At 49.3% G+C, this 23,470-nt stretch overlaps 2 protein-coding genes and 3 non-coding genes across 11 annotated transcripts in view; 4 read left to right on the forward strand and 1 right to left on the reverse strand.

The window, feature by feature from the left end:
- The window catches only part of PI4K2A (phosphatidylinositol 4-kinase type 2 alpha), a 56,196-nt gene extending 51,828 nt beyond the window's left edge, over positions 1-4,368 (reverse strand). The window contains exon 1 of the mRNA XM_063962326.1: positions 3,903-4,368. Coding sequence (XP_063818396.1) covers positions 3,903-4,277 — 375 coding nt within the window. The 5' untranslated portion in view covers positions 4,278-4,368. The remainder of the gene's footprint in view (positions 1-3,902) is intronic.
- The window catches only part of MORN4 (MORN repeat containing 4), a 35,942-nt gene continuing 16,837 nt past the window's right edge, over positions 4,366-23,470 (forward strand). For 5 of the 7 annotated variants that reach the window (XM_063962327.1, XM_063962332.1, XM_063962333.1 and 2 more), the window contains exons 1-3: positions 4,673-4,843; positions 15,131-15,228; positions 17,108-17,222. In XM_063962327.1, coding sequence (XP_063818397.1) covers positions 15,162-15,228; positions 17,108-17,222 — 182 coding nt within the window. In that variant the 5' untranslated portion in view covers positions 4,673-4,843; positions 15,131-15,161. The other 2 variants (XM_063962328.1, XM_063962330.1) reach the window with 2 other exon arrangements.
- On the forward strand, positions 13,417-13,489 carry TRNAA-AGC (transfer RNA alanine (anticodon AGC)). Its single transcript has one exon. It is a non-coding gene; the product is annotated as a tRNA-Ala (tRNA).
- On the forward strand, positions 13,844-13,915 carry TRNAG-UCC (transfer RNA glycine (anticodon UCC)). The gene has a single exon. It is a non-coding gene; the product is annotated as a tRNA-Gly (tRNA).
- On the forward strand, positions 14,441-14,530 carry TRNAY-GUA (transfer RNA tyrosine (anticodon GUA)). The gene is given in 2 exon segments: positions 14,441-14,477; positions 14,495-14,530. It is a non-coding gene; the product is annotated as a tRNA-Tyr (tRNA).

Consider the following 23,470-nt stretch of genomic DNA (forward strand, 5'->3'; position numbering starts at 1 on the left):
AAGTGCTACCCAACCCCAAATGCTTTCCCATCGTTAGAGATGCAAGTTTCCCCTTTACAACGACTCCCACTGCCATCTTTGAGGGTACTGTATATATTCTATACTGTCCTTTCACTATGCACAGGCTTTGGCATTTAATTGGTGCATGCATGTTTGTTTCTAAAGTGACATCAGAACCGCAGCTGCGGCGTACTGTAACACCAATATATAATAATCATTGCAAGTTCTATGCAGATATAAGATCAGGGAATTCTTTATAACTCATGGGGATACATTAAATTAAGCTTGATGTCCGGTTGATGCCTTGCGTGATGGTGATCAGCAGGAAAAATAACCAACAAATTTCTGATCTTGTTGCGGAGGTGCGAGTGAAAATGTGATGCTTTGTTAACCATAATACCCAGGAATGTGCGTAGAAAGATATCGCACGAGGCTGCAACAGAACCTCGCATTTAGCTGTAGCTGGACCACATAGATAATTGTAATGTGGCCGATCTGCTATGTACAAAACATAATAATTTACACATATATCGCCATGTTCTACAAGCCTGCATATCAATCCTTTCTACTGTCCTGACTGTAAAAATTACTAGACACAGGTACTTCTCAGGTACCCGGTGGTACAGTATTAGCTACAAAAGGCATTGGGTACGATATGTCGGCATTTGGGATGCCGGCGGACAGAAGACCGACCGCAGCATCCTGATGCTTAGAATCCTAACAGGCTAGGTAAGTATACTTATCTCCCCCCAATTCCACCCTAACCCTCCCTGTCCACAGCCTAAAGCTAACCCTACCACCCGCAGCCTATACCCAACCGCCCCGCGCGGCTTACCTGAGCGCAGTCCAGCTAAACGCTCGTACGGAATCACGGCTGCCTGGATTCCAGGGCCGGGATTGCGATTCCGGCGTCGGTATCTCAACTGCCTGGGATCCTGAACGGATCCCCTACAAAGGGTGGTCTTCAGTATGCCGATTGTCGGGATCCCAGCGCACAGTATACCGGCGCCGGAATCCCGACAGCTGACATACCGACACTTTTTCTCCCTCGTGGGGGTCCACGACCCCCCTGGAGGGAGAATAAAATAGCAAGGCGCTCGTCACCGTGCCCGCAGCGTGGCAAGAGCAGCGCGCCCGCAAGGGGCTCATTTGCGCTCACCACGCTGTCGGTATGCTGCCGGTCGGGCTCCCGGCGCCGGTGTTGCTGGTCGCCGGGAGCCCGGCCGCTGGCATACCATACTACACCCCCTACAAAGTATATACCATGGATCACATACAAAAGACAACAAAGTGAAGTAGCTTGAAAATAAAATAAAGTGAATTGAGGTGAAAATTGCATCTGATACAGGAAATCATTACAGGTTTAGTCCCCCATATATGAAATGCCTGGGAGCAGAAGGATTTGGGATTTTTCTGTATTTTGGAATATTTGCAGTCAGTATTTGGTGTTGTTGATAAATGGAGCCCATTGTGTGGCAGCTGAGAAAGACTTAATACTTTGGAAGCCAGAACTGGTTTACTATAAGCCTATGCAAATATACGCTGCCTTACACACTGACTAACCTGTCCCAGAATGTCTGCAAGAGAACAAACACAGAAGTTATACTTGGTCACATATTGGTGGCAGACAAAGAAAGACAAATACCACAAGAAGTGTAACTCTTGCCGTGTAGAAGAATGCAGATATCTGACTTGAGGCAAAAAAAAAAAAAAAAGAGAAGAAGAAAAAAGAAAGAGAAATTGTGTTATCAACAACTTTCCTCTTTCATGAGCAAAGATTTACCAGGGTTCCATTATGACCACTGCGTTTTGGGTGTACGACTTGATCTGAATCATTGGTCACTACGGTTCCTTTAAAAGTTTGTCACCAAATACAATGGTCTCACAGCGCACTTGGGGGCTGATGGAAAATTAAAGCAACACTAACTTTGCCCCTGGACAACCCATATTGCACTGCAAGGGGGGGGTGGGACAAATTAGGGATGGACATCGGAAGCCCACCATCAAATGATGGCTGGCCTTCTGCCATCTAATCTTTCAACGTGATGGTAACTGACCATCGCATCAAATAAATTCGATAGAATCATCATTTGCGCATGCGCAAAAAAATCCTGTTTGCGTACGCGTGATTCTCTGCAGCACGGCCACGCTTGCGCAATTCCTTCTGATGCGTGGCCGGATTGGGACGGGACCATCGGAACACCATCAAATGTTTACCATTTGATGGCGGCAAACATCGGAACACCATCGCTGAATGGTAAAAACACTGTAATTGCAACAAAAACATCTCGATGGTTGCAAACCATTGCGATGCGATGTCCATCCCTAGGGCAAATACTGGTTGCTTTTGCATGTAGCCCACAAATGCTGGGCTTTTCACATCTCCACCCGCAGTGCAGCATGGTGTTACCAAGGTGCCAGTTTACTCCCTTTTGTTTCCCATTTCTTTCAACTCAGAACCAGCTCACACTGCAATGGGTTATGCATGGGTGTGCCCAGTGGGCTTGTCTCTGCCACTTCCGCTTATCTCACTGCACATTAGAAGGCACTTCTCTGCGTTGCTCCTCAACACAAGGCTTTGCCAGAAGCGCCCTCACTGCGCCAGACTTGTCTCATCAGCAAATGCTGCTATCTTGCTCCACACACCTATGCTCTCTGGAGGACAGCTAGTGTGAAACAGAGACGTACAGTGGGAGCAAAGATAGTTTTGCGCTGTGTGAAGGTCATCCAGTGTTAGTGGTGGAGCCCTGGCGTCACCCTCACACACATGTCCAGGTTAGGGAAGTGACACGGGGATATGGGGAAGTGAAAGAACTCAGAAGCATTAGTAAATTCCCGGGCATCTAGGCGTAAAGTCTAATGATAGGTTACAGCGGCTTAGGAGCAGCACATGACACAGGTCACAGGGTAGCCAGACATGTGGGCATGAAACACTTGTGCTCTCAAGACAGGACTCCATGCACAGCGCTCCATAGGCAGTGACAGAGGGCCTAACACCCCATTTATTCTGAGGGGCCCCAAAAGTGCACCAGCACTCCATCCAACTTGTCAGATAACCCAGTACCCCATCCCCAGGCAGGGTCAGCCATCTCACTACCCCAGGGGTGCCATCACCATACCGGCCATAAGGCACTGCAGGGAGGCCACATCCCCACAACCGCCCTCAGGCACTGTCAGGGGTCCCATCACCACATCTACTCTCAGATGCGGCAAAGGGGCACATCACCACAATCACCCTCAGGTGCTGCCAGGGGCCCCATCACCACATCCACTCTCAGATGCTGCAAAGGGGCCCATCACCACAACCACCCTCAGGTGCTGCCAAGGGCCCCATTGCCACATCCACTCTCAGGTGTTGCCAGGTGACCCATCAACCCACCTATTAGGCACTGCCAGGGGCCCCATCACCACACCCACCCTCAGGCACTGTTAGGGGCCCCATCACCACACCCACTGTAAGGCACTGTCAGGGGCCCCATTACCACAAGTTCAGGCACTGTCAGGGGCCCCATCACCCCACCTTTAGAAACTGTGAGGAGCCCCATGACCACCCTCAGGCACTGTCAGGGGCACCATCGCCACACCTTCAGGCACTGCCATGAGCCCCACCCCAAGGCACTGTCAGGGTCCCCATAACCGCACCCACTCACAGGCACTATCAGGGGCCCCACCACCCCACCTTTAGGCACTATCAGGGGCCCCACCACCCCACCTTTAGGCACTATCAGGGGCCCCACCACCCCACCTTTAGGCACTATCAGGGGCCCCACCACCCCACCTTTAAACACTATCAGGGGCCCCACCACCCCACCTTTAGGCACTATCAGGGGCCCCACCACCCCACCTTTAGGCACTATCAGGGGCCCCATAACCCCACCTTTAGGAACCCAGGAACATCTCACCTCCTGCTCGTCTTTGACGAAGTAGCTGCCGCTGGAGCCCTGGTAGATCCTCTCCGGGAAGATGCCCCGGCTGATCGCCCGCTCCGCCTTCCGCACCACCACGGCAAACTCCGGGTCGTCCGGAAAGCGATTCTTATCCCGGGGGCGTGAGCGATCCAGCAGCGGCTGCCGCTCCTGCTCGGTGGGGGATTCGGGAGGGGAGGGCACCGGGCCACACTGCGGAGAGGAGGTCGGGATCCGCACTACCACACCGGGAAGCACCGGGGGACGGGCGGCAGGGCTAAGCTGGGCCGGGGGCACCGGGGAGGGCTGGGGCGGGACGCTGGGCTCGGGCCGCTCTCGCACCGGAGACACCAGCGGGCTGCTCTCATCCATGGTGAGGCCAGACACCCGGCCACAGCCCGGTGACAGCAGCAATCCGCTTACTCACACGCACAGGCAGCTGCTAGCGCACACTTCCGGGAACCCGGAGCCAATGGCAACGGACGGGGGCGTGGCGACAGGCCAGCACCGCCGACTGTCACTTCTGCACCAATAAGCGGACAGCAGGTGAGGGCAGATTGCCCTTTCACAACATGGCCGCCGCGCCTTCACACACGTCTACATCAAACTGGCATTTGCGTATAAATCAGCAATGGCCGCTATATATCGGTGTGTTTCCCGATACGCCCCCTGCTGCTCTCTCTGGAAGTGAGAATAGGGTTGACAGTACAAGGGGGCAATTTTCCCTCCGTAAATATGGCCGCCAGCTTTTCTGTCTGAGGTAAAGAGAGGAGCCGGCGCCGGCCAATGACAGGTGGCGGTTATCGACGTTGTCATAGCGACGGCCATCGGGCTGTGCAGACGGGTGCCGGAGGGAATGAGCCGGGACCACAAGGCTGGGAGCCGCCGAGTCAGGGAGCACTGTCTATGGGGAGCCCCGAAGGCCCGGGCCCAGAGCAGTGAGTGACACGGAGCCATTGCATTATATTACATTATACTATGGCACATCATATCCCAGACTCCCACCGGGCTGTCAGGAAATTACTGACTGCTACTATGAAGTAACCTTTACTTACCGGCTCTGTCCTGTCCCGCTAATGCTCTGTGTGCATCTTATGTATCATCCCTATTTATACAGCTCTGCTGCTTATTTTCCCATACAGATTGCTTATATCCCTATTTTCCCATATGCATTGCTTATGTCCCAATATCCCCATAGACGTTACTTGTGCCCCTATTTTCCCATAGACGTTGTTTGTATCCCTATTTTTCCATAGACGTTGCTTGTATCCCTATTTTCCCATAGACGTTGCTTGTATCCCTATTTTCCCATAGACGTTGCTTGTATCCCTATTTTCCCATAGACGTTGTTTGTATCCCTATTTTTCCAAAGATGTTGCTTGTGCCCCTATTTTCCCATAGACGTTGTTTGTATCCCTATTTTCCCATAGACGTTGTTTGTATCCCTATTTTTCCAAAGATGTTGCTTGTATCCCTATTTTTCCCATAGACGTTGCTTGTATCCCTATTTTCCCATAGACGTTGCTTGTATCCCTATTTTCCCATAGACGTTGCTTGTATCCCTATTTTCCCATAGACGTTGCTTGTATCCCTATTTTCCCATAGATGTTGCTTGTATCCCTATTTTCCCATAGATGTTGCTTGTATCCCTATTTTCCCATAGACGTTGCTTGTATCCCTATTTTCCCATAGACGTTGCTTGTATCCCTATTTTCCCATAGACGTTGCTTGTGTCCCTATTTTTCCCATAGACGTTGCTTATGTCCCTCTTACTTGTGCCCCTATTTTCTCATAGATGTTGCTTGTAGGAATCCCTATTTTCTCATAGACGTTGCTTGTATCCCTATTTTCCCATAGACGTTGCTTGTATCCCTATTTTTCCATTGTGTCCCTATATTTCCCATAGACGTTGCTTATGTCCCTGTTACTTGCGTCCCTGTGTTCCCGTAGACGCGGCTTGCGTCCCTGTGTTCCCGTAGACGCGGCTTGCGTCCCTGTGTTCCCGTATACACCATTTGTCTATACATTTTGGGGCAATGTTATATACTAAAGTGGCAGTAAAATTCCCAAAGTCGTTGGGCAGCCTACCGTAACCTCCCCCGACCCCCCCGCAGCCTACCGTAACCTCCCCACCCCCGCAGCCTAACCCTCTCCATAGTGTCTAATCTGAACCCCAACCCCTGTACTCAGGGCCGGTGCAAGGTTTCTCGGCACCCTAGGCAAAACTTCTGCCTTCTGCCCCTTCCCCCGGGTGGTCTTCTGGTTGCCGAATGTCGGGATCCCGACACCCGGCCTACCGACACATATTCTCCCTTGTGGGGGTCCACGACCCCCCTGGAGGGAGAATAAATAGCGTGGCGCGCTTAGTGCACCACCGTGCCTGCAGCGCGGCAAGCGCAGCGAGCCCGCAAGGGGCTCATTTGTGCTCGCCACGCTGTCGGTATGCCAGCGGTCGGGCTCTTGGCGCCGGTATGCTGGTCGCTGGGAGCCGGCCGCCGGCATACCATACTACACCCCCTTCCCCCTAACCCACCCTTCAGATGAAAGGCATGTTGCTCTCACCCCCTCCCCCCTACTCTGGTAAATGTCTGCTGTTCTATCCCCCCAAAATCTGTGTGCATGCTGCTGCTCATCCCCCCAGACTGTGTGCCTGCTCCTTATCTCCTCCCCCCACCCCCTCACCACACCGCTGCTCTCGCCCTCTTTCCTTATCAATGCAGAGAATGCACTGTGCAGCCACCTTACCTGCAGGCTGCAGTGCAGAGTTGGAACTGAGTAGTCTGTGTGAGAGCCTGGAATGAAGAGCAGTGCTCCATGTCACCCCCAGCCAGGACTCCAGGAGCTGTCAAAGTTACTGCCTGTGCCGGGTGGAGGTGTAGCTGGAGGCTGCAATACGGGAGCTTAGCAGTCACGGCTACTGTAAGATACGCATTCTGGGGGATTGCAGTCGCTGTAAAAGGTAGGGCAGCTGTAGCAGGCCGCCCCCTCAGGTCCCGGCGCCCCTAGGCAGCTGCCTAAAGCTGCCTAGTGGAAGCTCCGGCCCTGCCTGTACTTACTTTCTGGATGTGTTGGGATAGCGAATGTCTGTATTTTGAGCCCACCCTATTAGGAAATATATTACAGCTTGGTATGGATCTGTGCTTGGCATCTGTATAGAGTTACAGGTATTTATTATGCTGTGATATATATTCTGTTCAATTTAAGTCTGTTTTATGTATTTGACACATTGCAAATTATGGATTTGATGGTTTTTCCTGGCTCTTTGTATCCTATGTATTCCTATACTACTGTAACTTTTAGGACTGTGAGCAATTGGTTAATGTTATCCACTGCATCCTATTGTATTAAGTGTTCCCCACACCCCTTACATTGTAAGCTTGTTTGGGCATGGTCATTGTCTGTCTGGCTCATGTCATTATATGCAGTCTGTCTGTGTAATATATAGACACATTATAAATGAATGGTAATGATAATAATGTTGAATTGTTTAGAACTTATGTAAACATAGTTACCGCAGAGTTTCAGGGCTGTAACTGAGGATTGTGAGGCATGAGGCACTTTGCCTCAGTGATGTTGCTGTGTACTAGTGAACTGCCAATCAATATCTGTTCAACACACATTATGTCTGCCTCTGCTTTGTGGCAGCGCCGGCTCGTTTAGGCAATGTTCAGATTGATATTTTTCATATTTAGAAATGCTAAAAGTGTTTTTCTGTGTTTTTTTTTTTTTTAATTATTTTTTTTTTTATTTTTTTTATTTTTTGTTTTTTTTATTTCTCTCACCGTCCTCTCAGCTTGGAGTTTTTAATGCAGGACATGTAAGACACTACAGCTAACAGTTTACGGACGCTGATTCCCTTTTACGCAACAACATATTGATAAATAATTGATCTCTCTTTTGTTCAGTTAAAATAAACCTGTCACTGTATCAAGAAAGCTTTGTGTAAAAGTTACTGCTTGGTAAAGCAAATTTAAGCTGGCCACACAATGACATAATCTGGCAAACCGGCCAATCAGTGATCATCTGACCGTGTGTGGACATGAACGGTGATCTGCCAAAAGCACCAAAACATAAATAAAAAAAGGATCGTGCACTTTTAAGTTGGTTTTCCAAAATGTTGATTTGACAGCCCATCAGTCAGCAGATATCTTTCATGTGCAAATGCCTACATATACACAGGGATGTAAAAAAAATGTGGGGTGATTCCCCCCCCCCCCCCTTTCCTAAATCGTAACCTGCAGCAGGACATTCAGCCTAGTGCTGGTTACCCCACAATCAGGAGAAATACCAACATGGAGGCCCCCTGATTTTAGGGTAACCAGCACTAGGCTTCACCAGCCTGGGTTTATAAAACTATAGAACCATCCCTAGGCCAATTGTAACCAAGGCAGGGTACCCTATTGGGATCGTCGAGCTCTGGGCTGCAAATATTGTATTGGCCTCCCTTCCTAGATACCTATACACAGAAAAATGTACCAAATATCAGGGATACTACCAGGGGCGCTTTAAGAGAGGAGGAGACCCGTGTTCAGCCTCCTCCGTTCGGGCCCCTTCCTCTCTGCCGGCAGCACTGAGAGTCTGAGCTCTAGAGGGCTCAGACTCTTCTGCGCATGCGCAGATCTCCGGGAAACTTGGGTGGCGGCCATTTTCCCGGAGATTTCTCTACTGCACATGCGCAGAACTCAGTGAAAATGGCCGCTGAGCCATTTTCACTGTGTTTTAACAGCGCTGCGGATGCCGGCGCTGAACTCCGAAGGGGTGAGTATTTTAAAAATGGGTGCAGCGTGTGCGGTGGGGGCCCTCTCTGGACTCAGGGGCCCGTGTACACTGCATCCATTATAGAAATGGCAGTGGATACTACATAGTAGGGGTCACAACTTTGGGCCTGATTCAGAGCAATGTATGCTGCTATATAAGTCGGCTTCTGCGATCCGTATTCGGTTCAGGTGGAAGACTGGGAGGTTACCTCAAGTCTTTGCAAATAGAGGAGGTGCCATATGTGTGTTTCGGCATAATCTCCCCCTCCCCGATGACAGCTGTCATATACACAACCCCTCCTGGAGGGGGCCACACCCCTCCCATCCGGGCATTACAAGCTCCAGAGTGTCAGAGGGAGCTGATCCGGTCCAGTCTTTACCCAATCCCTTTCTCTTCTGCTGGCTCTTGGATATGACATCATCTCCAGTTGCGGGGAAATACAGATCTCCCCATCTAGACGCTACCATGTAAAGGTTGTGTCTATGTTCCCTTCGTGATCAGGACTAGGAAGTGACAGCATGAGAGGGCAGAATAGAACTTCCGCCCTTACAGCGCCTTAATATTTCATCCATTCTCCGTTTGAGGTTATTTTGTTTCATCTATACACCGTTGTACCCTCACAGGCTCGCTTTGCTTGCCATGCTTCGGGCTCAGTGTCTCGCTTTGTTCACCACAGGTTACTATTCCAAATAGTTGGTGACATGGACCCAGGGGCTTATGGGAAAGGTCCTCTCCACGAAGGGAAACTAGACACTACCATGCTGTAAATGGGACCCGGTCGCCTTTGAGGGAGCTTTTTCCGCTGAGCCGTGACCCGGATTATCACGCCAATAACCCGGGTCTTAGCGGCAGTGTAAAAGGGGTGTTAGTGATGCATAGCATGCACAAACAACAAAGCTGATATATTCTATTATAACATACAGAAATGGGGGAGAGGGGGTATACTGTATTACCAGTTGCCAATAACACAGTATTTGGGTGACTTTATTAAATGTATTATGATAAAATAAGTTTATTGTGAGGAAACCAAAATAAGCATGTTACAGACTTTCCTTTGTATGTTGTAACCAGGGCCCGTGTCTGCAGTAGGGGGTGATTCAGTATAAGAGAGGCGGAGTCGGACCCATGTTATTAGGACAAGTGGTGTCAGGGGAGTACTGAGGCAATCTCTGCCTGACATCATGTGTGAGGAGGGGACGGCAGAATCCATTACACTATTAAATCATCGGATCCTGCTGTCTAGACTTAATCATACCTAAGTACTTCTGTTCGTCCAGCAGCCCCTCTGTATTTATACGTTGTATTGTTACTGTTCCAGGAGACGCCTCGTTATGTCTGGTTGCCTTCCCACTCCTCTTATATTTAATTAGTCTTTTTAACAAAAATATGTGACCCCTCTTTTCCGTCCCTACTATAGAGAGCACGTAGGGCTTTTTCCAATATTGGCTAAATAATGACTATATGTCCTTATCTTTCCGGTGCTTAGGGCCTAATTCGTATCTGGACCTAAACCCGATGGTGTACATACAAATGCGATGTTTGTGGAGTTGCGCAGACGCAAGACCCGTTCTGCACATGTGAGCTGTTTGGGGGGGCAGAGCGTGCGCTGCACAGTTCTTCAAAACAGGGGCGTGTGTCCGGATCTGACAGTCAGCAGTTGGATACGCAGACTCACAGCGGCCTAAAACCATTGCGTATTGTGACTGATGGTCGCAATGGTGATCCCAGGCTGCACCCTCACACGCAGCACTCTGATCTTGCAAATGCAAACAGGAGGCGTCTATCTCCTATAGATAAAACCCCCTTAAACCCCGCCAGGGTCTTAGATTAAATCTTCCTTGTTACAGTTACTATATACAGTACAAATGTGTCGTCAGTCACCTAGCGTCTTCACACCACAACTGCACACCAACAGACTGGTACTGGGGACATACAGTTGGGCTTCCACTTTTTTCACAATCGTGGCAATGTAACGTGGCACAATACTGCGAAGTGGGATGCATTGCGTGGCTCAGTGTTCATTTTTGCGCTGCTGCTGCTGGCAGTGGCGTCACTAGGGTGGATGTGACCCTGTGCGTCTATGCACTATGCCCCCCCCCCCTTCCCCCATTACAGGTCTTCTTGTTCTTGTGAAATGGGGGTGCTAGTACATGATCCCAGGTATGCTTACCTTCACATTAGCATTGCGGAATAGACTGCTATCTGGCAAATCCTGAGTGAAAGACGCGTGGCGCAGCTATGTGACATTTTACACAGTGTTCCAAATGGGGGTTATTGGTGCGATTTGAGGACAGGTCATGTGGTCACATCTGGACGGTGCTGAGGTTACCGGAAATGCAGAGAGTTTATGAATTGGTGAAATGTTTTGTAGACTCAGCTGAAAGGGTGACCAAGTGCAATAGCAAATGTAAATATCATACAGAAACCCCGTTCCTTGTCTGGTTATGTGGAGTATGTGATAATGTTCAGCAGTAATCTGGCTGCAGGCACAACCTCAGACCACCACACCACTGTGCTGCAGTGCAAGGAAGGGGAAGATGGAGGAGATGCAGGGAGAACGCCGCTGGGGTATAGGCAGGAGAAGGGGGGTTAGGGTTCAGGGGCAAGAAGGTTAGGGCCTGGAGAGGGAGGGAGGGTTAGGGTTAGGCACCAAGCAGGGAGGGTTAGGTTAAGGCAGCGAGGAAGGGAGGGTTAGGGTTAGGCACCAAGCGGGGAGGGTTAGGCACCAAGCTGGGAGGGTTAGGTTTAGGCAGCGGGAAGGGAGGGTTAGGGTTGGGCACCAAGCGGGGAGGGTTAGATTTAGGCAGCGGGGAAGGGAGGGTTAGGCAGCCCCAGGGAGGGTTAGGTTTAGGCAGCGGGAAAGGGGGAGGGTTAGGCAGCCCCTGAGAGGGTTAGGTTTAGGCAGCGGGGAAGGGAGGGTTAGGGTTAGGCACCAAGCGGGGAGGGTTAGGTTTGGGCAGCAGGGAAGGGAGGGTTAGGCACCAAGCGGGGAGGGTTAGGTTTAGGCAGTGGGAAGGGAGGGTTAGGTTTAGGCAGCGGGAAGGGAGGGTTAGGGTTAGGCAGCGGGAAGGGAGGGTTAGGGTTGGGCACCAAGCGGGGAGGGTTAGGTTTAGGCAGCGGGAAGGGAGGGTTAGGGTTAGGCAGCGGGAAGGGAGGGTTAGGGTTGGGCACCAAGCAGGGAGGGTTAGATTTAGGCAGCGGGGAAGGAAGGGTTAGGCAGCCCCAGGGAGGGTTAGGTTTAGGCAGTGGGGAAGGGAGGGTTAGGGTTAGGCACCAAGTGGGGAGGGTTAGGTTTGGGCAGCGGGGAAGGGAGGGTTAGAGTTAGGCACCAAGCGGGGAGGGTTAGGTTTAGGCAGCAGGAAGGGAGGGTTAGGGTTGGGCACCAAGCGGGGAGGGTTAGATTTAGGCAGCGGGTAAGAGAGGGTTAGGCAGCCCCAGGGAGGGTTAGGTTTAGGCAGCGGGGAAGGGAGGATTAGGGTTAGGCACCAAGCGGGGAGGGTTAGGTTTGGGCAGCGGGGAAGGGAGGGTTAGGCACCAAGCAGGGAGGGTTAGGTTTAGGCAGCGGGGAAGGGAGGGTTAGGTTTAGGCAGCGGGGAAGGGAGGGTTAGGGTTAGGCACCAAGCGGGGAGGGTTAGGTTTAGGCAGCGGGGAAGGGAGGGTTAGGCAGCCCCAGGGAGGGTTAGGTTTAGGCAGCGGGGAAGGGAGGGTTAGGGTTAGGCACCAAGCGGGGAGGGTTAGGTTTAGACAGCGGGGAAGGGAGGGTTAGGGTTAGGAAGCCCCAGGAGGGTTAGGTTTAGGCACCCACAAGGTTAGGGTAGGGGGCGGGGGAGGGTTAGGTACTTTAAAGGGGGCTTTCGGGATGCTGCTGTCAGTATCTTGACCGCCGGCCCCCCCGTCCAATGGGAAATCCTACTGAACCCATGCAGGGCACTATACTAAACCTCGATCATGATTCCATTCACAAACCCAGCAATACAAGAAAGGCCTGATATGTTTGTGGTTTGCTGGAGAATCTCTATATTCAGAGAGAGAGATAGATATATATAGATAGATAGATATAGATATAGATATAGATATATATTATATATTACTAATGTCTCATACTAATACCGCTCTTCCACTGACTTCAAAATTCCAGGTTGGGATTTTGGTTAGCGTAAACGCATCCTACCTGGATCTAACTCCTGGGTCCCCGACCCGGGTCACGGAGCTGGGACCCTGGAAATTGCAAGGTTGATAGACCTGGCAATTTCCCAGGTTGCAGTGAAAAAGGGGTATCATTCAGAATTGTATACCTTTCTCTAATCGGGAATCAGGCTGCCCTTCATTTATATTTGTGTTGGGGTATTACAGCTCCTACTCCTGTGATATGTTATCAGCTGTCATCCAGTGCTCTTACATGCACCCACTGGGTAGGAGTAGTATTGGGTGGTCTTACTCTGCTCTACCCTCTGTGCAACATTTAAGTCTGTGCAAAAAAATAGAAGTGGTCTCTAGCCTCTAAATGAGGTTCTAATGTAATTAAATGAATGCACTACATATGGGCAATTGTTTTCTTTTGTATTTTTTCTTCCTTCCCCTTCTATTCATTACTGTAATGCAGTCAGAGCTGGAGAGCACTGGGCTGTCACATGACCCCTCGGGCTATTGTATAACTCATTGTGCTGATTGGCTGCTGTGTGTGATGCACGGGGAGATACAGTCTGAGTTGTGAAACCCGGAAGAGCCGCTGTGTGGCCGATGCAGCCAGTGCGGGGGATTAGCTCAGATGGTAGAGCGCTCGCTTAGCATGCGAGAGGTAGCGGGATCGATGCCCGCATCCTCCAAGAATTTTTTTTTTTTTTTTCCCCCACCTTTTCTTAATTCTACCTAAATATTATATTTCACCATTTTGATGCTTTTATGCGCAGCACAGGATTTGTAAATAGCTTTCCCCCCCTGTTTATTACTGCTTCAGGCTGTAGCTGGAGAACACCATAGACTTCTATAGTCTATTATATATTGACCTGGAACATGCTGCTTGCTCTCATTACTGGAAGCTGCTTGGGGTGAGGCCGGTCACTTATAGTCCCCCCTCTATGGTATGGTAGCCAGCATTGCACACTCCCTGCTTCCCTATCAGGGCTGGGAATCTGTGCTGTGTGCTCTAGAGGCTGATCTTTCCCTGTAGTGAATGTGAGGCGTTGGTGGTATAGTGGTGAGCATAGCTGCCTTCCAAGCAGTTGACCCGGGTTCGATTCCCGGCCAACGCAACTGACTTTTTATTTTTGTAATAATAATTATTATTGTTTTTTTTAAGTAAAGGCTCCCAATAGACTGTCTTTATATGTTGCCCTTTTCTGTATGTTTGGATGGTTGTTATATATGCATATAGTTTTATATTCACTGACTCCTGCTCGTCTGACTGTGCATTGGGATTATTATTATTATTATTATTATTATTATTATTATTATTATTATATGCAGAGCCCATTGGCTGGCAGTGTAGAGACAGGCATGTTGTGTAGGGAGAGTGCCTGTGGAAGCATCAGACGTGTGTGTTACACAGTGCAGCAGGCATGGTGTATACTGTATGGGGAAAGTGCATGTGGCAGCATCAGACATTGATACAGTGCAGAGGGATGGGGTATACCGTACGGTATAGGGAAAGTGCATGTTACACAGTGCAGTAGGCAGTGTAGAGGGATGGTATGTATCTATTTATCTATAGGGCGAGTGCATGTTACACAGTGCAGCAGCTGCTACTTGGTGACTGTAGTCAGGGCGGCTGTACAGAGCCTTCGATAGCTCAGATGGTAGAGCGGAGGACTGTAGTGCTGTAATGTGCAGGAATCCTTAGGTCGCTGGTTCGATTCCGGCTCGAAGGACATTTTTATTTGTTTTGTATTATCCTTTATGTGTGTCTGACAATATTACAGTATAGCGTTGGGGAGACCTATTCCATGCTTCCTGTCACTAATCCTATTGAAACCTATATACCACCTCGGTTTACAGAATGTAGCCTGCACATTGTTGCACGCATAGCAAATGCATATAGAATATCACTCATCTCTGTATCGCTCAGCTCTACATGTAATGAGTGTACCTGATTGCTCTACATGTAATGAGTGTACCTGATTACTCATGTATGTACAGAACCATATGTGCCAGGTCTAGTGGTTGTTTAATTTATTTGCAGTGTTTTTTTGCAAACTGTAATGTAAAAAATAAAAAAAAAAGTGTTGGACGACCTCCCAGACTGTTCTTCCGCTAGGTGGCGCTGCAGACTCATACTGAACGGTTAAAGGAAGGTTTTATATTTGTTATATCACACGTGTCTCTGCTACTGTCACAGTCATTCCGATACACTGTTACAGCTACTTGTTGGGGTTATTGTTTAGATCTCTACAGTGATCTATGGCAATTATTAGATCTTTTTATTTTTCCTGTAGATGATAATACATTTATGTCCTGGTTTCTCATCATAGATTTCACCATCACCTGTAACCCACTGGCAATATGACGCTGATTAAAGCCTCTTTTACCTATTCCACTGGGGAGGAGTATTATGGAGAATGGAGAGAAGGTGAGAAATACACATTCACATAATCTGATAGTAAATATCCCCCCCATAGCATCAACCCAGATGTTCACACGTTACCTATCACATACCTCCCAACATGACCCTCTCCAGGAGGGACAGAATGCTCTGCTCCTGGTCTGCCCTCGTTATTTATGATTGCCATCACCTGTCCTGAAACGCCTTCCTTATCCAGTAACCTGCTCAAAACAGGTGTCGGCAATCATTCATTAAGAGGAAAGTCCAGAAGCAGAGCGGAAATCATTCATTAAGAGGAAAGTCCAGAAGCAAGAGCGGCAATCTTTCATTAAGAGGAAAGTCCAGAAGCAGAGCGGCAATCATTCATTAGGAGGAAAGTCCAGAAGCAGAGCGGCAATCATTCATTAAGAGGAAAGTCCAGAAGCAGAGCGGCAATCATTCATTAAGAGGAAAGTCCAGAAGCAGAGCGGCAATCATTCATTAAGAGGAAAGTCCAGAAGCAGAGCGGCAATCACTCATTAAGAGGAAAGTCCAGAAGCAGAGCATTGTGTCCCTCCTGGAGGGGGTCATGTTGGGAGGTATGCTATCATCCTAACGCTGGGTACACTCTAGGGGGGTCAGGGAGGGTCGCTGGGCGGGAGGGGGATGAACGGCAGCGTTAAGCCGCCATTTAGGGGGAGCGGTGGCCGGAACCGTTGGGGGGGGGGGGGGTGCGGGCCTCGGCGGCTGCGTGACGTCTCAAGCAGCCGCTGCGGCCAGTGGCAGCGACAGTTAACTCCCGGCCAGCCGCAGGAGCTGCGCTGGCCGGGAGTTACTCCTCAAATACAAAGGCATCACCTCTGTGCGATGCGTTTGTATTTGTGCGGGGGGGCGGACTGACATGCGGTGCGGACTAGTCCTGTGCTGGGCGTCCCCCCGCATGTCAGGGAAGATGATCGTAGCTGTGCTAAATTTAGTACAGCTAAATCAACTCGGAATGACCCCCTAGGACGGCATATCTGGCGATTGGTGAGTATTTACCAATCTTCAGCTCCATGTGTCGTGCCTGACGTCACAACTGTGCGGTCATTTACATATGCCCACCCAGTCGTGATGTCATCCACAGGCAGCCTCTGCAGCAAGTGTACAGGTGGTCAGCTGACCGACTGTTACGCTCAGCACGATGTGCCGATATATCTCTGCAGGTATCTGGGCTATGGGCTGTGCTGCGTGGCCGATGCGATATGTCTGTGAACAATGTAATTTACAGACATATCGCTGGTGCACACCTGCCGCCGCTCCCATAATATATTGGACGTGCAATTGAACGGCCGATGATATGTCGGCCAGTGTGTACCTTGCATAACAGTCCAGGTTTTAAGGATATCCACAATTGAGCACAGGTGACTTAATTATTACCTAATTCTTTACCTGAATTGCTTAAACAAGGATATCCTTATAACTTACTTTCATTAGGGTGCCTTGAGGAAAGTATAGGGAGACCTCACTGTGGGGCACATTTACTAAGCAGTGATAAGAACGGAGAAGTTGTCGATGGCAACCAATCAGCACTGAAGTAACATCAATAATTTGCATACTTAAAGTGATACAGAGCTGCTGATTGGTTGATGGGGCAACTTCTCCGCTCCTATCACTGCTTAGTAAATGTCACCCTGTATCTTCATATGGGGATAATAGATGTGTTATAAACTACAATATCCCTCCCTGTCTCACCTATCATAATGTACATTGGCTGTAAAGAAAGTTAATTTAAATTAATGTTTTCCATTATGTTGCCCTTCTATTTGCCTCCTCACTTTTATCTGGCATTCTACAAAGAGAACGCTGTAGCTTATGTTGTAGGTTATGTCGCTGTCGCCGTACTGTAAGGCGGAGAAATGAGCATTCTCCTGCCCTCTACCTGCAGGTCGGAGGCATGGCGTTGGCCAGTTACTGTTTGCTGATGGCACCCTCTACATAGGCCAGTTTGAGAATGGACTTTTCAGCGGTTTTGGGGTTCTGAACTTTCCAGACGGCTCAAGGTGAGACAGAAGCCACTGCACAGAAAGCGTTCTGATGAGATAATCCTATACTGTATACAGTGCTCGCAGCAGGATGGGCTAGCTTGTGGCACAGACCAGTATGCAGGAGAACAAAGTTCCTTGAGAATGGGAGGCTGTATGAATAAAGACCCTGCAGACGCTGTGTGCAGGCTGCAGATGTAACTTTGGGAGGGTTGTGCAAGAATTTATAGTGGTCCAAGAACTAATTGGAAATATATACGAGTACAACCACACCATGAGGCTCCAGCTGGGCTATGTTGTAGAAGAGACCAGCACTCCATATGTAAACAGACGATTTTTATATTGTCCTTTCAAATCATGGGAGATCCTGCGGGGTAGGAGGAACCTACAGTATGAACAGGACTTGTGAGAAACTTGTTACCTATTTGGTTATGTTTCCAATATGCTGAATTTGCACAGAAATTTGCTGCTATGTGATTTGAAAGGACAATATAAAAATCATCTGTTTACATATGGAGTGCTAGTCTCTTCTACAACATAGCCCCAGCTGGAGCCTCATGGTGTGGTTGTACTCATATTGAAATTTTTTGGACCGGACACCCTCCGTTGGATGTTTGCAGTGTAATATATATATATATATATATATATATATATATATATATATATATATATATATATATATCTCCAAAGAAGTCATCCACGGCACTCAGTAAATAATTCGCAAGGAGGCATTTCTGCCTCCTTGCGAATTACTTACTGAGTGCCGTGGATGACTTCTTTGGATATATTGGTGTACTGCCTGTGCACCTACCGGGACTTTTACTGCTGTATTTAACAGGTGTGCTGCCCGTCTCTATGTGTGTGTGTATATATGTATGTATGTATGTGTGTGTATATATATATATATATATATATATATATATAAATATAAATTTTACAAGCATGGGGTAATGTTAAAGGTACATACGAAAAATATTAAAACCAAAAAAAAAAAAAAAATTATATAGTACAAAGCATGAGAGTAAGAAACAACTATATTCTAAAAAGATAAGAATACAATGCTTATCTTAAAAATGGAGGGTCAGTTCAGAGGTACACCCAACGCGTTTCGTCCATCAGACTTCATCAAGGGGTAGGGTGCTAATGAACAAGGGTTGTATTTATAGCTGGTATCATGTGTTCCTAGATAATTATGACATCACTTCCTGTTGGAAGTATAAACAGCATATAGCTGCACAAAACTGTATGTAAACATATGTATGCTGGAGAGATAAGGAGCATGTGTCCCAAGGTATTACTTCTTGCAAAAAACGAGTCTTTAAAACAGTATTTCTCTGACGTCCTAGTGGATGCTGGGGACTCCGTAAGGACCATGGGGAATAGACGGCACCGCAGGAGACTGGGCACATCTAAAGAAAGATTTAGGTCTATCTGGTGTGCACTGGCTCCTCCCCCTATGACCCTCCTCCAAGCCTCAGTTAGATTTCTGTGCCCGGCCGAGCTGGATGCACACTAGGGGCTCTCCTGAGCTCCTAGAAAGAAAGTATAGTTAAGGTTTTTTATTTTACAGTGAGACCTGCTGGCAACAGGCTCACTGCAGCGAGGGACTAAGGGGAGAAGAAGCGAACCTACCTAAGTGGTGGTAGCTTGTGCTTCTTAGGCTACTGGACACCATTAGCTCCAGAGGGATCGCACACAGTACCCGACCTCGTCGTCCGTTCCCGGAGCCGCCCCGCCGTCCCCCTTACAGAGCCAGAAGCAAGAAGGTCCGGAAAATCGGCGGCTGAAGACTTCTGTCTTCTCCAAGGTAGCGCACAGCACTGCAGCTGTGCACCATTGCTCCTCATGCACACCACACACTTCGGTCACTGATGGGTGCAGGGCGCTGGGGGGGGGGGCGCCCTGAGCAGCAATATTAACACCTTGGCTGGCAAAACTGACACCATATATAGCCCCAGAGGCTATATAGGTGTAAATTACCCCTGCCAGAATAACACAAAAAGCGGGAGAAAGCCCGCCGAAAAAGGGGCGGAGCCATCTCCCTCAGCACACTGGCGCCATTTTCCCTCACAGCTCCGCTGGAAGGATCGCTCCCTGGCTCTCCCCTGCAGTCCTGCACTACAGAAAGGGTAAAAAAGAGAGGGGGGGCACAAATTTAGGCGCAGTATAATATATATATGCAGCTATAAGGGAAAACACTCTTTATAGGTGATATCCCTGTGGTGTATATAGCGCTCTGGTGTGTGCTGGCATACTCTCCCTCTGTCTCCCCAAAGGGCTTTGTGGGGTCCTGTCCTCTGTCAGAGCATTCCCTGTGTGTGTGCTGTGTGTCGGTACCGCTGTGTCGACATGTATGATGAGGAAAATGATGTGGAGGCAGAGCAAATGTCTGTAAATGTGTTGTCACCCCCTGAGGGGTCGACACCTGTGTGGATGGACTTATGGAAGGAATTACGTGACAGTGTCAGCTCCTTACATAAAAGGTTTGACGACATAGGACAGCCGGCTACTCAGCTTGTGACTGTTCCAGCGTCTCAAATGTCATCAGGGGCTTTAAAACGCCCGCTACCTCAGATGGCAGACACAGATGTCGACACGGATACCGACTCCAGTGTCGACGACGATGAGACTAGTGTACCCTCCAATAGGTCCACCCGTTACATGATTGAGGCAATGAAAAATGTATTACACATTTCTCTGACGTCCTAGTGGATGCTGGGAACTCCGTAAGGACCATGGGGAATAGCGGCTCCGCAGGAGACTGGGCACAAAAGTAAAGCTTTAGGACTACCTGGTGTGCACTGGCTCCTCCCCCTATGACCCTCCTCCAAGCCTCAGTTAGATTTTTGTGCCCGGCCGAGAAGGGTGCACACTAGGGGCTCTCCTGAGCTTCTTAGTGAAAGTTTAGTTTTAGGTTTTTTTATTTTCAGTGAGACCTGCTGGCAACAGGCTCACTGCATCGAGGGACTAAGGGGAGAAGAAGCGAACCTGCCTGCTTGCAGCCAGCTTGGGCTTCTTAGGCTACCGGACACCATTAGCTCCAGAGGGACCGAACACAGGCCCAGCCTCGGAGCTCGGTCCCAGAGCCGCGCCGCCGGCCCCCTTACAGAGCCAGAAGCAAGAAGAGGTCCGGAAAAATCGGCGGCAGAAGACATCAGTCTTCAACAAGGTAGCGCACAGCACTGCAGCTGTGCGCCATTGTTACTCAGGCACACTTCACACTTCGGTCACTGAGGGTGCAGGGCACTAGGGGGGGGCTCCCTGAGCAGCAATGTAAACACCTTGGCTGGCATAAATACACCACATATAACCCCCAGGGCTATATGGATGTGTTTTAACCCCTGCCAGAACTCACCAAAAAGCGGGAGAAAAGGCCGCCGAGAAGGGGGCAGAGCCTATCTCCTCAGCACACGGGCGCCATTTTCCATCCGCTGGAAGGACGTCTCCCTGACTCTCCCCTGCAGTCCTGCACTACAGAAAAGGGTAAAAAAGAGAGGGGGGCACTAATTTGGCGCAGTTTTAATACTAACAGCAGCTATAAAGGGAAAAGCACATTTTATAGTGGTATTCCTGTCTATATATAGCGCTCTGGTGTGTGCTGGCATACTCTCCCTCTGTCTCCCCAAAGGGCTAGTGGGGTCCTGTCCTCTATCAGAGCATTCCCTGTGTGTGTGCGGTGTGTCGGTACGATTGTGTCGACATGTTTGAGGAGGAAAATGAGATGGAGGCGGAGCAATTGCCTATTATAGAGTTGTCACCCCCTAGGGAGTCGACACCTGAGTGGATGAGCTTATGGAAGGAATTGCGTGACAGTGTCAGCTCTTTACGACAGACAGTTGACGACATGAGACAGCCGGCTACTCAGCTTGTGCCTGTCCAGGGGTCTCAAACGCCATCAGGGGCTTTAAAACGCCCGTTACCTCAAATGGCAGACACAGACACGGATACTGACTCCAGTGTCGATGATGAGGAGACAAACGTGACTTCCACTAGGGCCACACGTTACATGATTGAAGCAATGAAAAATGTATTGCATATCTCTGATAATACAAGTACCACTAAAAAGGGTATTATGTTTGGTGAGAAAAAACTGCCTGTAGTTTTTCCTGTATCCAAGGAATTAAATGAAGTGTGTGATGAGGCGTGGGTTTCCCCCGATAAAAAAACTGATAATTCCTAAAAGGTTATTGGCATCGTACCCTTTCCCGCCAGAGGATAGGGCACGTTGGGAAACACCCCCTAGGGTGGATAAAGCGCTCACACGCTTGTCTAAACAGGTAGCACTACCCTCTCCTGATACGGCCGCCCTAAAGGAACCTGCCGATAGAAAGCTGGAGAATATCCTAAAATGTATATACACTCACACGGGTGTTATACTGCGACCAGCAATCGCCTCAGCCTGGATGTGCAGTGCGGGCCTGGCGTGGTCGGATTCCCTGACTGAAAATATTGATACCCTAGATAGGGACAGTATATTACTGACTATAGAGCATTTGAAGGATGCATTTCTATATATGCGTGATGCACAGAGGGATATTTGCCGACTGGCATCAAGAGTTAGCGCGCTGTCCATTTCTGCAAGAAGAGGTTTATGGACGCGGCAGTGGTCAGGTGATGCGGATTCTAAAAGGCCCATGGAAGTATTGCCTTATAAGGGGGAGGATTTATTTGGGGTAGGTCTATCAGACCTGGTAGCCACGGCAACTGCTGGAAAATCCAAATTTTTACCCCAGGTAGCTTCTCAACCTAAGAAGACGCCGTATTATCAGGCGCAGTCCTTTCGGCCCCATAAGGGCAAGCGGGCAAAAGGCGCCTCATTTCTGCCCCGTGGCAGAGGGAGAGGAAAAAGGCTGCAACAAACAGCCAGTTCCCAGGAACAAAAGCCCTCTCCCGCCTCCGCAAAGTACTCAGCATGACGCTGGGGCTTTACAAGCGGACTCAGGCACGGTGGGGGCCCGTCTCAAGAAGTTCAGTGCGCAGTGGGCCCACTCGCAAGTGGACCCCTGGATCCTTCAGGTGGTATCTCAGGGGTACAAATTGGAATTCGAGACGTCTCCCCCTCGCCGTTTTCTAAAGTCTGCTTTACCGACGTCTCCCTCAGACAGGGAGGCAGTATTGGAAGCCATTCACAAGCTGTATTCCCAGCAGGTGATAATCAAGGTACCCCTCCTACAACAGGGAAAGGGGTACTATTCCACACTATATGTGGTACCGAAGCCGGACGGCTCGGTGAGACCAATTTTAAACCTAAAATCCTTGAACACTTACATACAAAGGTTCAAATTCAAGATGGAGTCACTCAGAGCAGTGATTGCAAACCTGGAAGAAGGGGACTATATGGTGTCTCTGGACATCAAAGATGCTTACCTACATGTCCCAATTTTCCCTTCTCACCAAGGGTACCTCAGGTTTGTGGTACAGAACTGTCACTATCAGTTTCAGACGCTGCCGTTTGGATTGTCCACGGCACCCCGGGTCTTTACCAAGGTAATGGCCGAAATGATGATACTCCTTCGAAGGAAGGGAGTTTTAGTTATCCCTTACTTGGACGATCTCCTGATAAGGGCAAGATCCAGGGAACAGTTGGAAGTCGGGGTAGCACTATCTCAGATAGTGCTGCGCCAGCACGGTTGGATTCTCAATATTCCAAAATCGCAGCTGATCCCGACGACACGACTTTTATTCCTAGGGATGATCCTGGACACAGTCCAGAAAAAGGTGTTTCTCCCGGAGGAGAAAGCCAGGGAGTTATCCGAACTAGTCAGAAATCTCCTAAAACCAGGCCAAGTCTCAGTGCATCAATGCACAAGGGTCCTGGGAAAGATGGTGGCTTCTTACGAAGCAATCCCATTCGGCAGATTCCACGCAAGAACCTTCCAGTGGGATCTGCTAGACAAATGGTCCGGTTCGCATCTTCAGATGCATCAGCGGATAATCTTGTCACCAAGGACAAGTGTGTCTCTCCTGTGGTGGTTGCAGAGTGCTCATCTTCTAGAGGGCCGCAGATTCGGCATTCAGGACTGGGTCCTGGTGACCACGGATGCCAGCCTGAGAGGCTGGGGAGCAGTCACACAGGGAAGAAATTTCCAGGGCTTGTGGTCAAGCCTGGAGACATCACTTCACATAAATATCCTGGAGCTAAGGGCCATCTACAATGCTCTAAGCCTAGCAAGACCTCTGCTTCAAGGTCAGCCGATGCTGATCCAGTCAGACAACATCACGGCAGTCGCCCACGTAAACAGACAGGGCGGCACAAGAAGCAGGAG

This window comes from Pseudophryne corroboree, chromosome 3, assembly GCF_028390025.1.
Source record: "Pseudophryne corroboree isolate aPseCor3 chromosome 3, aPseCor3.hap2, whole genome shotgun sequence".
Lineage (NCBI taxonomy): Eukaryota > Metazoa > Chordata > Amphibia > Anura > Myobatrachidae > Pseudophryne > Pseudophryne corroboree.